The 15,349-nt window shown below is 42.0% G+C and overlaps 1 protein-coding gene across 1 annotated transcript; it reads right to left on the reverse strand.

The window, feature by feature from the left end:
- Positions 1-2,465: 2,465 nt before the first annotated feature.
- On the reverse strand, positions 2,466-10,253 carry SLITRK3 (SLIT and NTRK like family member 3). The gene is made up of 2 exons (XM_036851509.1): positions 10,142-10,253; positions 2,466-5,556 (listed from the first exon to the last, which is right to left on the reverse strand). Exon 2 carries the CDS (start codon positions 5,533-5,535, stop codon positions 2,596-2,598), a length of 2,940 nt encoding a protein of 979 aa, XP_036707404.1. The 5' UTR covers positions 5,536-5,556; positions 10,142-10,253; the 3' UTR covers positions 2,466-2,595.
- Between the last annotated feature and the right edge of the window lie 5,096 nt (positions 10,254-15,349).

Raw genomic sequence — 15,349 nt, forward strand, 5'->3', positions numbered from 1 at the left:
GAAAATAAGAAACAAAGAAGAATGACACCGATTTAATAGTGGGTCTGATCCTCTTGCATAAGAAGAGTTGCATTTCAATATTGTATATAGAGAAATAGTGAATCATGTCCATGGGCTTTTCTTCATCTGAACTAATTCCAAAGTATACTTCAAATAATGGAGGACAAAAGGTTTAGGTATAATGTACCAAATGCAAGGTAGCCCTGAAAAGTTGCATTTCATATTGATATACTTGTGTTTTTTATTTTATGCATATCTATGTTATTACCCAAATATAATTAATCAAGAGATATATAAATAGGTTACTCTAGACATTCATGTGTTTTTTTTTTTTTCTTTTTAACTACAATGCCTTAGTTTTATATCAGTTATGGAGTTTTAGAAGCCACTAGCCTCCTTTTTTATGGAAAAAATGTGATGTAAGGCATCAGTGACTTGTAGTGAGTTACATTCAAAGCATAATAATAATTTCTACTAAGGGCAACTTGAGGAAACACTAGCAGAGAACATTGGGCTCACTGCGTAATTCTGCAGCTACAGGTTCTATGAATCTCTGGAGCTCTGCTGTCCTCTACTGGCCCGATGAGATAAGTGCCTGCCTCAAAGCTCTCGAGTTTCTTCGTATCAGTTTAGTTTCCTCCACAAACAAGATACTGGCACCTTAAAAATCCAATTTTCTTTGGTTTTGCTCACATGTAAATGGATCATAACTTGGATTATTGTCAGATTAATTTTTCAACATATTTTAGTGTCATACAGAAAGAAAAACTCTTTCAGCATCCTGTCTTTGTTCAAGCATGTTTGGGGCCGGTTGCAGTAAGTGGTTGGGAAAAAAAGTAGCTATAATATAACAGTGACAACAGATAACAGAATTCTGACAAACTGGCTCCAAGGCCTTATATTTTTATTGGTTGGTGTGTGTGTGTGTGTAAGTAATTTTAGTGTACGTTTTTAAAAAGTAGAGCAATTTCACTTTCCTCTTCCTTTATTATGTCTTTAACTATCATACAATTCATGGATCCTTGATCATCTCCTCCTAATTAATCCTGTACTTCTTAGCAATATATTTACTGTGTTTTCTCCCAATTGCATCCTGCCTAGGAAAAATGATGCATCATTGGAGTACTAAGTTTGAAATTCATAATCCAAGAGAAAGAGGTGAACTATATAAATCAGATTTTTTTTTAATGTCCCACTTATATCCTGGTATGGGATGGGCATGATGGGTTATAAGAGTTTTCAATATCACAGTGCATCAAACTTGTTAATAAACTAGCTTTGTGTATAAGAAGTAAAAGAAAGTTTTTCAAAAAAAAAAATGGGAGCATGAAAGTCATGGCATAGCTGGAATTTAAAGTTCAAGCTTTGTATCCTCTATGTATAATGTATTATGTTTTTCAAAAACTTTTTATTAGGAAAGCTATACCAGACGCATAATCACTATACAATGATTAAACATTACCTTTACAATTTATAATCACTGAAATTACAGAATAAATATATGCACATTTCTTTTGAATCTTTGTGTGTGAGAGAGAAAACATTAAAAGTGCTTCCTACAAAGCCGTTAGTGATATATACCCAGTTGCTTTTTTATGTTTTTTATATTTTATATATATATATGTATATATATATATATATATATATATAAGAAAGTGCAGATGTTCTCCAAAAAATCTTGGCATCAGGATGAAGTGTCACAAAGAAGGTGTTCATCCTAGGTGAGTGCCTACGGCTGTTATACCACCAGGCCTCCACTTCAGTTGGCTCCATCCTGGAAGATGACGTTTCCCAGGGTGGAGGAGAGACGCTGTGAGCTGTACACTAGGGGTGAAGGGAAGGTGAAGCTACGGAGAGGAGAGGAATGGATCGAACCTGAACTAATTAGATTGGGTTGAATGGGAGTGGGGGGGTGTGTTTGTGTGTGTGTGTGCGTGTGTGTGTGTGTACCTACACCAGAAGGAAGAGGCTGCAGGTGTAGGGACCTATGTGCAGAGATTTGTGATTTGCGTGTGGGTATGTGTGTAAGAGAAAAACGAGTGGGTGAGAACGTTCGAGCAAGACCCACCCCCTCCCTCCCCGCCTTGCAGTTTCCAGGCATGCAGCAAACTGCATTATTAATACATGTACAGAATCTGTGCCATGAGGGCAAGAGGAACGAAAGCCACAAATGTCAATTTGTTTTCCCCCCTCCCTGTCAAAACAAAACTACAACTAAAAACAAAAGTTACTGAAAAGAAAAAGACACATTGAATTTTACTTAATTAGGATCAATACAACGATCCTAATATACCTTATACATGGCACAGTCAAAGTCTCAAGTTTCAGTATAAAAAAATAATAACATTTGCTGGCAAAAGTCTGCGAAGGCACTTCATTGATTAATGATCTGAGTATGGCCCTTCCTCCGAATCACATCTGAGTGGGGAGAGCATACATCTGTATTTTCTAGTTATCATGCGGTTTCAGTTCTGTTCAGGGCAGGGAAGTTTGTGAGAATGGAGTTATTGGGACAAGTATAAAGGGAGCAAGGGATATTTTTTTTCTTTTTATTTTCTTTTGGAAAAAAAGCACTAATTTAATTTTCTTTTTCTGTTAGAACCTATATGTTGTCTTCTCCAGGACTTCGAGGTAATCCGGCTTGGTTTGAAGTTTGGCCCTTAACTCGAGGTAATCACTTTTTTGGGTTTGGTGGTCTGTGAAGCCCTTTCCAGCCGAGAAGAGAAGGGTTTCTTTGAGCCTGGCGTCCTGCTGTAAGTCTGGGTATTGCATGCCAGGAGGGTGGACATGCAGTTCCTTTAATTTGGGCACTGTGCCATAGAGACAGTCCACAAATCCCACCGTGCAGGGGGCCGGTGGCGGCCTCTCTCGGTCTAGTAGCGTACTGCCACCACCACAGCCTCCCCCGGGGGGAAACAGCAGCACCCCTCCATTCTTCTCATGGTGGCGGAACACAGCCAAGTCTCCCCCAGTTCCCGCAACTACCCCTGACGCCCCACCGGCGGCTGGGTGGTGAGGGTGAGGGTGAAGATGATTCATGGTCACTATGGTGTTGAGCTGGGAGCTGGACACTGCCAGGGCCCACTCCTTTTCTTTCTCTAGCAATGTCCGGTAGTTGCTGTGGTTCTCCTTGGGTGTCTCAGCAAACTGCTCACTTCCTAGGAGACCCTCCCCCATTCCTGGGGGTTGTGTCCCAGGAGCCCCGCATTCTGCACGCCCTGTCTCCTGGACTGACGAAATGGCCGCCTCCTCCTCCTCACGAGGCTTGTAGATGGGGTTATTGCACATCTGAGTAACAGGGTGGGGTATGTACTCGTATACATGACCCACAGCAGGGGCCTTCTCTGGGGAAGACATAGCCGGTCGTCCCCCACCTCCACTTCCACCTCCACCACCTCCACCATCCTCAAAAAGCCGGTGGCATTGCATCTGGATGCCAGTGAGGTCCACGCCCTCCTGCCGCTTGCTTCTAAAGGGCAGCTTCTTCCGGCGCCGTCGGAGGACATAGGCAAAGAGGCCTGCAGCCACGAAGACTGCTGAAAAAAACAGAACCAGCAGGCTGAGAATCAGCACAGAAAGTGGCACAGGACCCCCAGGGGTTGAGAATTCATAAGGTGATGCACTCGTCGGCCCCCCAGCAAGGGGAGAGTCTCCAGGCTGAGCTGGGGACGCTCCAGCTGGCGCGATGTGCAGCATCTCTGGGCAGAGAACTTCCAACTCGAGAGTGCGCACGTCACGGTGGGTGAGGTTCTCAGGGCTCCTGCACAGGACGTCACCCACCACGCTGACTGAGCTGATGGTTTCGATCCACTGTTTGAAGGGAACCAGGTCGCAGGTACAGTCCCAAGGATTCTCATTGAGGTCTATCTGGACAATGGCGTTCAAGTGTTCCAGGACACCAGCCACAGGAAGGTAGAGGAAGTAGTTCTTCCTCAGGTTGAGCCGAGCCAGAGATGTGCCTGCAAAGGCATCTGTTGGCAGGGTTCTCAGCAAGTTATTGTTGAGGAATAGCAGCTTCAAGTTGGGCATGAGGCTGAAGGCCGCAGGCTGGATTTCCCGGATGACATTGAACTCAAAATACAAGTAGTGCAGACTCTGTAGGCCTCGGAACATGCCTGGTGTCAGCTTCTCGATATCGTTGCCATTGAGGAAGAGGCTCTTTAGGTTAGGCAGATTGATGAAGGCCCCATCCTGGACGTAAGAAATACGATTATTCCCTAGATGTAAGAGATCCAAGGAAGAGAAATTCCAAAAATCAGAACGGTATATTTTCTGAATCAGATTGCTACTCAGATACAGTTTCTTAGCATTCAGTGGCCTTGGAAGAAGTTCAGAAATGTTATTAAATCCTCGCTCTTTGCAGTTGACAGTCAAGCCAAGGTCATTGATGTGCAAATTACAGGTACACCCAGTAGGGCATATAATGGGGATGGGTGGTCTGGTCTGGTAAGGAGCAATGGGAGGTTGGTTTGGACCAGGGTATAAAGCTTGGGATGTGGAGGGTGGCCTTGGTGTTCGAGGCTGTTTGGTGGGTTTGGGCTGTTTATTTGAGGACTTGTATTCAACAGAAGAAGCAGTAAAATGGACAGAGGACAGCATTGAGGAAGGCTTAGTTGGCCATGCATTCTCCTTGCTTGATGACAAGTGGGGAATCCCCAAACTAGCCTCCACCTCAGAGTCAGACAGCAAGGGACAGAGTTCTGTCTTCCTGATTTCTCGCAGGTCCTTTCCATGGAAATGGAAAGGAGTCTCGCAGGTGATGTCTCCCACCAGGGCAGTGTAAGGAATGCGTTCCAGCCAACTCTTCAATTGCACAATTTCACATGTACAGTTCCAGGGATTTTCTTCCAGCTGGAGCTCCATCAGGCTTCTGCCAATGTGATCTAGCATTCCTCGGTAAAAAAGAACTTTTAACCTGTTTCCACGTAGGTCCAAGTGGGTTAAGGAGACAGCCTTAAATAAATTGGTTGGAAGCATGGGGATGAGATTATCATTTAAAATCAGAACTCTCAGTTTACTTAGGTTCCGAAATGCCCCACTCTCAATACGTTTAATGACATTGTAATCTGCCTGCAGATATTCCAGACTTTCCAAGCCAAGGAAGGTGTCATTTCTGAAGATGTCTAGTTTGTTCTCGTGTAGATATAGCCTCTTTAAAATCTTAAGACCATTGAAAGCTCCTGTTTGAATGTCCTGCAATGCATTGTTCCCGAGGTTAATGGACACAGCATTATTCAAATGAAGAAAACTGTTGGTGTACAATTTCCTCATTGAATTCCTCTGCAGATATAGTTTAAAAGGTCTTGACCAGAACTCAGCAATCTGACTAATATTTGTAAATCCTTTGCTGTCACAATGTATATGAAAGAGGCTTTCTTTCACTTCACAGTAGCATGGATCAAAACAGGGCTCATCTATTTCCTCTGAGTCCTCTATCAGGGGAATCGGGGTAGTCCATCCTAAAGCAATTGTGCTTAGAAGAATTATCCACAGCATCCTCCCTCTGTGAAGCAGCTCAGCTATAGAAGGTTTCATCGTTCGCGGTTGATTACAAAACTGCAACAGAAATAAAGATGCAGATTTTTAGCTTTTAGTCATATGCTCTATTCTAATTGTCTCATACATGTGGGGCTTTTTAAGAGTGATATAAAAACTTTAGTAATTGTTGAACTGACACTCAAAATAACCTATCAACATGCTTAATATGTCCTATATCTTAAAATTAGGAGACCGAAATATTGTACCATGCGATGACATTTTCCTGAATCAAGCCATATTTGGTAAAGGGCATATCATGAAATCAAAAGCAGCCTTCATTGCTTCTTAGAGCAAGCAAGGAAACTGCATACAGTGATTCCTTTTAGGGGTAGGCAGATTCAGTAATAATGGCAATCATTGGCCATTACACCTGTTTGCCTGTTAAAAATCATATTGATATCAGAGGTGCCTATTATGGATCTGATTGAAACTCTGATGGAAGAAAGTGTTCTTTAAACTATGGGTTTCTATTCATAAAAAGACATGGCATACCCCAAAGCTATTAAAGAGTATGATAAATTATGAGCCCATTGACCAGTATCAGATGTTGAGATGTATAAGATGATTGGTATCTCAGGAAAACCTAAGATTTCTCTTAAGAAATGAGCACAATATGCTTAATTATAGTGCATGCTCAGTAACACACTATACCCCAACCCCTTTTGCCCAAGCAGATCATTAACATCTCCTTTAATTAAATGATTTCTACATATGTGTATTATTTTGGCCGTTTAAATCCTTTAGGAGTGATTAGCCTTTCTAAAGAACAAGCCCATGCAATTGTCAGAGCTAAAGATAGTGACAGCTAAAGGATGCTGAGCCGGGGAGTGTCTGTATTAAAACACTTTCAGAGCTTAGTTTGGAATATATATCTGTGCCTTTGAGATCAACTGAGGAACCCTGCAAAAAGATGGAATGGCAGGTGGTTGGCTAGAGGAGATTTGGGTAGTTAAAGGCAAGAAAGAGTGGAAACCTGGATTCTTAACCTGCTGATAGATGATCTATCACATGAAATACATTTCAAAGAAAGACATCGTTCTTTTCCCATCAGAAGAAACAAATACAGTGCACTATTCTAATAATACAGAGCCTTCCTCTTTGGCTCTCTTTACTTGCCTAATATCATCAGTATATGAAAATACATACATAAATAAATTATAATAATGCAGTTTTATTAGATTGCCCTTTCTGAGTCACTGAAATACCAGTCAAAATCGAATTGTTTTTAATCAATAAAAATAAACGGATTTTAGCATATATTTTCTTTCCACACAGATGCATCCATTAAGGAAATATTTTGTCAACCCTCTAACTTAAAACACAATAATTTACAGAGAGAGTGAAAAGAATAAATCTCCGCACTCAACTTGCATATGATGTACACAGCTGTAAGGAAAGGAGAACCCATAAGAAAGCAAAGAGAAATTTGCCTCAGGCATGCAATACTCAATTTTTGGAAACAATTAAATGAAAAAAGAGAGAAGGCAGATGAGGCTACATTGCAGTATCAGTTAGTCTTCCCTGTATCCCTTTTAAAATATTAAAATCTACTTAAGTTATTTCCTTTTCACCATTCTTTTTTTAAAATGCTTTTTCTTGTTTTTGAGGTCCTTGAGATTTAGAAAAGAAAGGCTCCAGATGTCTTTGACTTACCTATTTTGCAGGAGATTTTTTTTTTTTTTTTTTTTAGCATTGAACATCGGGGGAGGAAAAAAAAGAAAAAGCTTGAGTTTAAGGATTCTCTCTCTCCCTCTCCCTTCCTTCCTTTTGCTGAAGCTGAAGGCAAGGGGGTTGGGGGGTTGGGGGGGAGACCAAGGGAAAAAAATAAAAGGCAGCAAGCTTAAGACGTGCTGGGAATGCAATGGGCCTTTCAATGGGTTTCTTTAGAATGCAGAACTGCCGCTTGGAACACTCAATAGAGGAGGGAGAAGGGGCTGCTGCAGGCTTCCAGCTTCGCTGCCGCCGCTGCTGCTGCCACCGCCGTAGCTTCTCTTCCTGGGTACCGGCAGCACATCATTGGGCATCCTTGGAAGGAGGGCGGGAGGAAGGCAGGGAGGAAGGCAGGCTCAATCACGGTGCAGAATCTCGGACTTCTCTTGCGTTGGATTTTTTTTTTTTTTTTTTTAATATGTGCTGTAACCCTGGATCCGGCTTTCCACGTCACCAAAATGAGCTCCAAGAAGGGGAACGCGCTTAGTATGGGGTCGGGCGCGAGCACTAGGAAGCCGTGACTATACAGTTTGTGTGTGAGTGTGTGTGTGTGTGTGTGTGTGTGTTTAAGGGGAGAGAAAAGAAGTGAAGGGGTCAAGATGACAAATTGTCAGAATAAAACAAGAAGGAAGAAGAGATCAACCAAGGGGAAACGTTCCTTTGGCTGGGACTGGGGGAGGGGTGTAGGCATTTTTTAATTTTTATTTTTTAATTTATTTTAACTCTAAAGGAAACCATTGCCTGGTTAGTTTGCTCCTCTAGTTCCCAAAATCTCCACTCTCTAGTGTAGACAGTTTGAAAAGTAAGACTGTCCTTCGGAATTATCCTTTTCACAGCACTCACTTCCCTCCAAAGACTGGGATAAAGGGAAATTCAGGTCTCCAGAGCAGAAGACCTGAATCTAGCTGATTCTGCTTGAGTGTCCTTAGTAAGAGCTCAGGCAGCCTGAGCGACTTGGACCGAGTTTCTCCTGCATTTTGCTTCGATCTCTTTGCACCAGGAATCCTTTTGTTGTGCTGCAGCTCAAAGCCTTCGATTTCCCCTGGATTCAACAGCTATGTGTTTGCTGCCACCTCTTTAAAACCAGAGACAAACCAATGCTCTGGAAGGATACGCAGACCACTTGGGTAACAATGACACATTTCACTTCTTACACCAGGAAAGACCTCGCGGGAATAGGGGGCAGCATTTCAGGGTTTAGATTCTTTCTTTTCTTTCCTACCACCGCCCCGCCCCCTCCCCAAATATTTCTCCGTGATATTTTCGGCAAGGGGATGGTAGAGAGTCCTGAGGGTGGGGATGATTGAGGGAAGACGTTTCAGTGAAGAGGAGCCACCAGACCAGAGCTCACAAGAATCCTCTAAGAGTTTTAAAAGGCTCACCTGATGGTTCTACAGTCCTACCTGCTGGGAGGAAATGCACCTTAGTAGAGAAGCTGGAGAGAGGCAAGTGTGCAGCAAAGGAGTCTCGTCAGCGGGAACTGTGCCTCCACAATGTCGCCCCCCAGCCCCGCAACACACGCCAATCCTGTCACCAACTCATGGGGAAGGAATGTACTTTCTGGTCGCTAAAGAACTGGACTCACTTGCCCAAGGGCTCAAAGTTAGACCGTAGAACTGATTGTTTCTTAAAGCGCTTTTTACAAAACCCAACTTATGTATCAGTTTCTTACCATTCTAAATATATATAAATCACCTAACTCAACAAAACGTTACTTAAGAGTCAGTCATCGGATATTTGCATGGTATTTTGCATTAGAAATGACCGCACCTGTGTCTGCCAGTTCACAGTAGCTGTCAGAGACTAAGTAAGCAGGCCGACAGGATTCTCTAACATTCCACACCCTTAACATTCCAGACCCACCCTATTTCTCCGGGTCTCAACCGAGAAGCAGACCAACACTAACAGTCTGAGCTCAGAACGAGAGCAATCCCTTCTCCTTCACCATCTGCCCCCACCACCGGCCCCCGCACACCACCTTCTGTACCCAACGTGCAGAGACGGTGACTGTTTCAGGGATCTTATCGGAACCCAAGATGCGATGGAATCAATGGGTAACTGGGAGGCTTGCCAGTGACAGTAAATGGCCCCCTTGGCAATCATTCTCTGTTCTCTGTGAACTACAACCCCCTAAGTTCTTGATCTGGGACATGTCCAAAAGGCTATTTCACCATTTTCCTTTCCTTTTTCTCAATGTAGGGTGTCTAAGCTATAGGAAGAGCTCTAAAAGTTAGGGGATGAAGGGCTCTGGAGCCCGGATTTCGACCGCTTTCTGCTGCGAGCGCCCGGGCATCATTTGTTTGTCCACAGGGAGGACAAGAAGCCCTTTCTCCCCATTGTACCCCCTCCCACCTCCCCCTCCGCTTTGCTGGATCTCCGAGCCCACTAATCTCTCCATATCTAAGATTAAATATTCCAATATGGAAGCAAAATGATCTTCCCTAGAACAAATAATTAAAATGCTGCATCATTCATTTTCTGAAAAGCCCTGAGCCTTCCAGAGGTCCTTTTCTAATCTATCGCCGGGCGAAACGCACAATGGGTCTGTTTAGAAATGGAAAATGATTAAAAGCTCAAGCCATTTTCCTTCTATCCTTTACAACACGAGCGATCCGCTGGGGGAGGGGCTTCGCTCCACCACCTGGCCTATTTATTGGAGTTACTTAACGATTTACTCCCCCAAGAAAAGGGGTCCGAGGGTATGTTAGTCTCCAGTACCACTCTTTCTATCATCGTCCTTACAGCTAAATATCCAGTTCAAAAATCCAACCCTCTAGCACCTGTGAGCTTATAGAAGCCACCGCGGCCAAACTATATGCTCTACAAAGAACATCCTTACACGCGAGAATACTGGTTTCAATTAGGCAAAGTAGGAAAGGATGGCGGTGAGTACCTATCCGTGCAGAGGGCTCTCGATCTCCGAGGTTTACTCCGAGGGGCTTCCCAGCGAGAGGTGCAAACTCTCTGGGAGGCTGAATTGTATCCATCATGCAGTAGCCTGCAGTTTCTCCTCCTCAGGCACCAACTTTCAGAAAGGCCACCAAATCACGCCTGTAATCCTTTTAAGTGCTTCCACCTTTGCGACTTGCAGGGAAATGGTCGCTGCATACCAATACGAAAGCCGGGCGCACACCTAGCGCGGCAGTGCCAGTGACAGGGAGCTCCCGACCGCAGCTCTACATACCCTCGATGGCAGGCAGTGAGTGTCCCAGGACTGGGCTCTTCGTTTTCAGATCTCGGTGCTCTCGATTCAGTGGCGAGCTTCGCGGTCCCCGAGAGCCCTGGCTCGGTCTCTGGATTTTTGTGTTTTTTTTTCTCTCGCTTCCTGAAAGGTTGTCACTCACAGCGCAATCCCTTCGCGAGGCCTCCTTCCTTAGGAAGAGCTGGGACTAGACCTTGCCTTCTCCGGGTGTCTTTGCTCTTGACCCTTTGAGTAGGTGGGAGTGGGGCTGGGTGCTGTGTAGATGAGAGAAGAGGGTGGGGAGGAGTGGGAAGGAGGCTGGAAGGGGGTGACCGGATCCCAGATCCCAGCATTGGCCAGACAGCGAAGGTGGTGGCGGTGGGGGGAGGAGAGAAAAGCAGAGACGAGATACGAATACAACAGTACGGCTGTACACACCAAATTCGACTTGAATTTGGGGGATCTCGGGCAAAGCACCAAGGTGAAGCGATCCGGTTGGCAGAGAGTGAGCCCCCTGACAGCTCACCATTCAAGCACCCTCACTTCTGGAGCGGGGGGCGGGGCGGGGGGGGGGGAGCGGGGAGGAGACCGCGGAACGTTTCAGGCGAAGGAGACGCTCTCGGCAGCGGCATCATTTAAGACTGACCTGCTTTAAAAGTGCCACTTTAATGGCCTAGGAAATAACTAAAATCGGATTACACGTTACTTACCAACGTCTGCACCCAAACTGGGAGCGCCAGGTCGGGTGTTAGGAGGCAATATACCAGACGCCTGGCTGGAACCCGAATGCAAATCCATCAGCCGTCCCCAAATCGCGCAGAGAGGGAGCGGCGCTCGGGAGCCCCAGATCAGCCCATCGCCGGAGCCTCAGCCAGCTTGTCCCCCCAGCACCCCCCGGCTCCTCCTCCGCTCCAACTGTGTAAATCAGCCGCCGCAGTCCTCTCGCCGCGCATCGCAGGCAAATCCCTGCTTAGGAAGCAAGTGATATTCATCCTCTCTCTCCCTCTCCCTCTCCCTCTCCTTCTCTCTCTCTCTCTCTCTCTCTCTGTCTCTGTCTCTCTTGGTCACAATCTGCCAGCTCTACAAAGAAAACCCCCGTAAATTTGAGTGACAGGAAGTCAGCATTCTGTATCTGTGGATTGATTTTAACTTTTATTTGCAAATGAGAGATGGCTGTTTGGCAAATTACAGCCCAGGCCTGAGGGGTTGGGGGTCATCCAATTAATAGCATCTGACCTGTATCGGTGGGCGGTATCGCTAAACGCCTCCTAGAAGCAGTTTCCAAGTTATTTGCAGTAGCCTCCCACCTTCATGATACATAGGTGACAGTTTGAAAGTACACGTATTTCCTCATCTGTTTACACCTGCTAAGAGGGAGGAAAAAACTGTGGGGTGAAGGGAGGTGGGGGCATTTGATGGAGATATGCTGGGTAGTAGTGACAACTTAAATAAGGACACTTGAACAATTGTTGCACCTGTGTGAAAGTATTATTGCAACATTATATACCAACTGGAGGCGAACATTACCCCCACCGCAGAATACTAACGCAGTCACTTAGTGCTCCATTCAATCTGCAGTGTAAACCAACGCAGTTCTTTTTAATAGATCCCGTTCATCAGAGACTGGTGTTGGAGAGAAGGCAGTCTTCCCCTAGCTCCCAAACTGAATAGGAGGTGGTCTGGGGAATCATCTCTATCTCTTACCATTCCCTCCTGAAGTGAATGCAATAAATTGTCCAAGGCAAGGGAAGTTGTGTAACTATTAAAATTGTAGATTTAAAATGAACTCACCGTATTTTCAAAAGCTTTCAAAGGAACTCTAACTCAACCCTTGCAAAGAGACATTACTTTTATATATGAAAATCTCTGAGAAGCAGGCCTAGAGATACGATTTTAGCCTTTATTTAATGGATTCTATATACTGTGTTATAGCATTGTTACTCTTTATTGTATACGTATAATACGACAAGTCTGGTGTCCATATTACCTTCATTGAAAGAGAGACAGGTATGGAGCTAGTTATAGTGAAAACTAGAGGCCTGTGGAATTTTTTGGAATATATATATATATATATACACACATATATGCCAAATTTAGTATAGCAACTGTATCTGTTATGCATAAAGTGTGAGTTTATATTGCTTTTTAAAAATAACATACTTGCAATGTTTCAATTTGTTCTCCAAAATACTCAGTTTCCTTTAAAACTACTTAGATTAACAAGACGTCTACAGGAACCAAGGAAGTGATAAAAGTACCATGATATCAAAACCTATTCCTTTAAATATAGCTTTGCACATCTACTGGCATGAATTCCAAATACTTTCCTCAGTATTTTCTTGGATAATAAATGCTTCCATATGAATTTTACATATGTGAAAACATGGATATGAAAAGAACATTTGTCTCAGGTTTTTCACCCATTAGGTCTTCAAATTCACTTTTAAAGAGCTATATCCAGGAAAGGTTGCAAAAAAGATCCATTCCTATAACAAATCAGTCTGATTTAGGAGAAACCAAGCTACATCAGTAAGCTGATGAGTCAAAGACATGTTTCTGGCCTTTTCAGGTGGTTGTTCAATTTGAGGAGAATCACTCCTGAGTGCACCATATTCTATGTGGGCAGGTGTGAAATCACACACACAGCCCTGAGCTTCAGGGCTGGAGGATATTAGAGTAACCCTGAAAGACAACAGGCAACATCATTCCTAAAATAGCTGAATCTCTTTAACTTTTGGAACTTTTTTCATTTTATTTGATGTTCAATGTTATTTGTTGATGAGAGAACTCTGAATATGTTAATATATTTATTCTGAGCAGATGTTGTTACGGCTTGACGGTACTGGGGAGCTACAGAAGGTTGAATAGTTAGGATGGGTTGTCAGTGTTAAGAGTACTTCCAACACAAATATTTCAGGCCAGATAAAAATGTTGTAGGGTAAGTGATTGTGATGGGCCTTGGAGCAATTCTATGTTGTGACTTTGTAATGCATTCTGTGAAGGCATTTATATGTCCATAGTTTTATTTTAATCACACATAAATTTACATAGTAAAAAGGAAGAACTTTTGTGAAAAAAAACTGTTCTTTATTAATAATGCATAATGGATAAAAGGAAAATATAGATATAACATACAAAATGTAATTGTCAATTCAATAAAAATTAAATGTTTACATTGCTGATTGACATATATTTTTGGTTACAACGACTTTACAGTACTTCACAGCTTCCTTTTTACTACTGTGACATTTTCCAGAGAAGGACAAGGGTATTAAAATGAATAAAGTAGGCATATTTCTCTTGTCTAGCATATGTTTTACTCACTCTGATTTAAATGAAATAAGTACATCTTTTGAAGGATTTAAAACTAATTGAAGTAGTGCTAGTGAGTTTATTGTATAATGGAGCAACCATCCAAGAAAGTTTCAAACTGCAGCAATTTATGATTATATACGGCATATCTAAGTCATCTTTATATCATATTCATTTGTTTTTAACAATTGCACAAGCATCATGAAGCCTGCCTCTTTTTTTTTTCTTTTCTTTGTGCATTCCAAATAATTTTCAGGCCAACAAACTACATATTTGATAATTATCAAAAAGCTAATTGTATCCTCATTCCATCAACTTTTTATACCTCTGTTGAAACAATTGAAAATATAGTTACTCGGACACATAATTTTTAAACGGGAATTTAGCCTGCAGAAAAAAAAAATAGGCAAATAAAAGTATGATAAAACATTAAATGTTTTTAGTTTTGTTCTACTGAGCTTGTTGGTGTTTATTGTAAGAATTCATAGGATTGAACAATTGATATTGAGGATTACGTACTTACATAAATGTTTATTTGTATAGATCTTCCTAAACCTCCATAGAAAAAACATGTTTGAAACATTTTATACCATGTAGAAAAAGTTCCAAAGCATTGGTAACTTTTTTCAAAAGCATCTTGTAAAATTTAGTGAATCAACATAGATTTGTAATGTTAGCTGCATTATCATTATAACTAACAAGCTATAACTATGGAGTAGTTCCAAGATATTCAACTAGACATTGATCTTTTCTATACTGTTTCACTAAAGATTTAGAAACATTTCATAGGCATCCACTAAATGAAATTTCAGTTTATTTTTGAAGTAAACACATCTTGTAATCTCAAATGTAAACTATTTTAGGACTCCCAGAGTTAATCTTTCAATATGAACAAACTTCCAGATTTTTATTTGTAGTCTGGATTAAGCATAGAAAGCTGTTGTTTCTTTTATAAGAGATTTTCTAAATGTATTTGGAGTTAACAGATTGTAAGTATTAAGATTAAAACTACTGAGAGACAAAAAAAATCCTTAAGAGACCAAATTAAGGGGAAATTAATCAAATATATTTGTTGAAATGAATTAAACTGTTGAATAATACATCAGGAAATTAACAATAAGTGTTATATGTAATGGAAAGAGGTAACTCATGTAAGTTTTAGCAGTGAAGGAAGTTTTTTAAAAAAATATATGATGAGAGAAGAGTATAAGAATAATTTTATAGCATTATAGAATCTCAGAATTAAGCAGGACTTGAAAGTTTATCTTGTCTCACCGATTATGTGATATTCAAATTCCTACTTCACTATCCCTTGCCAAGTTGTTATCTAGACTATGCTTTAATATTGCCTATGATGTGGATCATAGTACATTTCAGAGCAGCCCATTTTATTTTTGGACAAATCTAATCAATAGAAAAATGTTTAAGCAAACTGAAAAGAAAACGTTTTCTTCTACTTCCCATTAATTTGTATTAGTTACCCCTTGAGGATTTGTTTAAAAATCTAAGGTAATAAACTTCCTACTTATTTGAGTTAGGTTTATATTTATTCAGAAAAACTCACCTGGCAGGTAAAAATGCAAAACCAATCTTCAAGAGATGAGTTAG

This window comes from Balaenoptera musculus, chromosome 4, assembly GCF_009873245.2.
Source record: "Balaenoptera musculus isolate JJ_BM4_2016_0621 chromosome 4, mBalMus1.pri.v3, whole genome shotgun sequence".
Taxonomy (NCBI): Eukaryota; Metazoa; Chordata; class Mammalia; order Artiodactyla; family Balaenopteridae; genus Balaenoptera; species Balaenoptera musculus.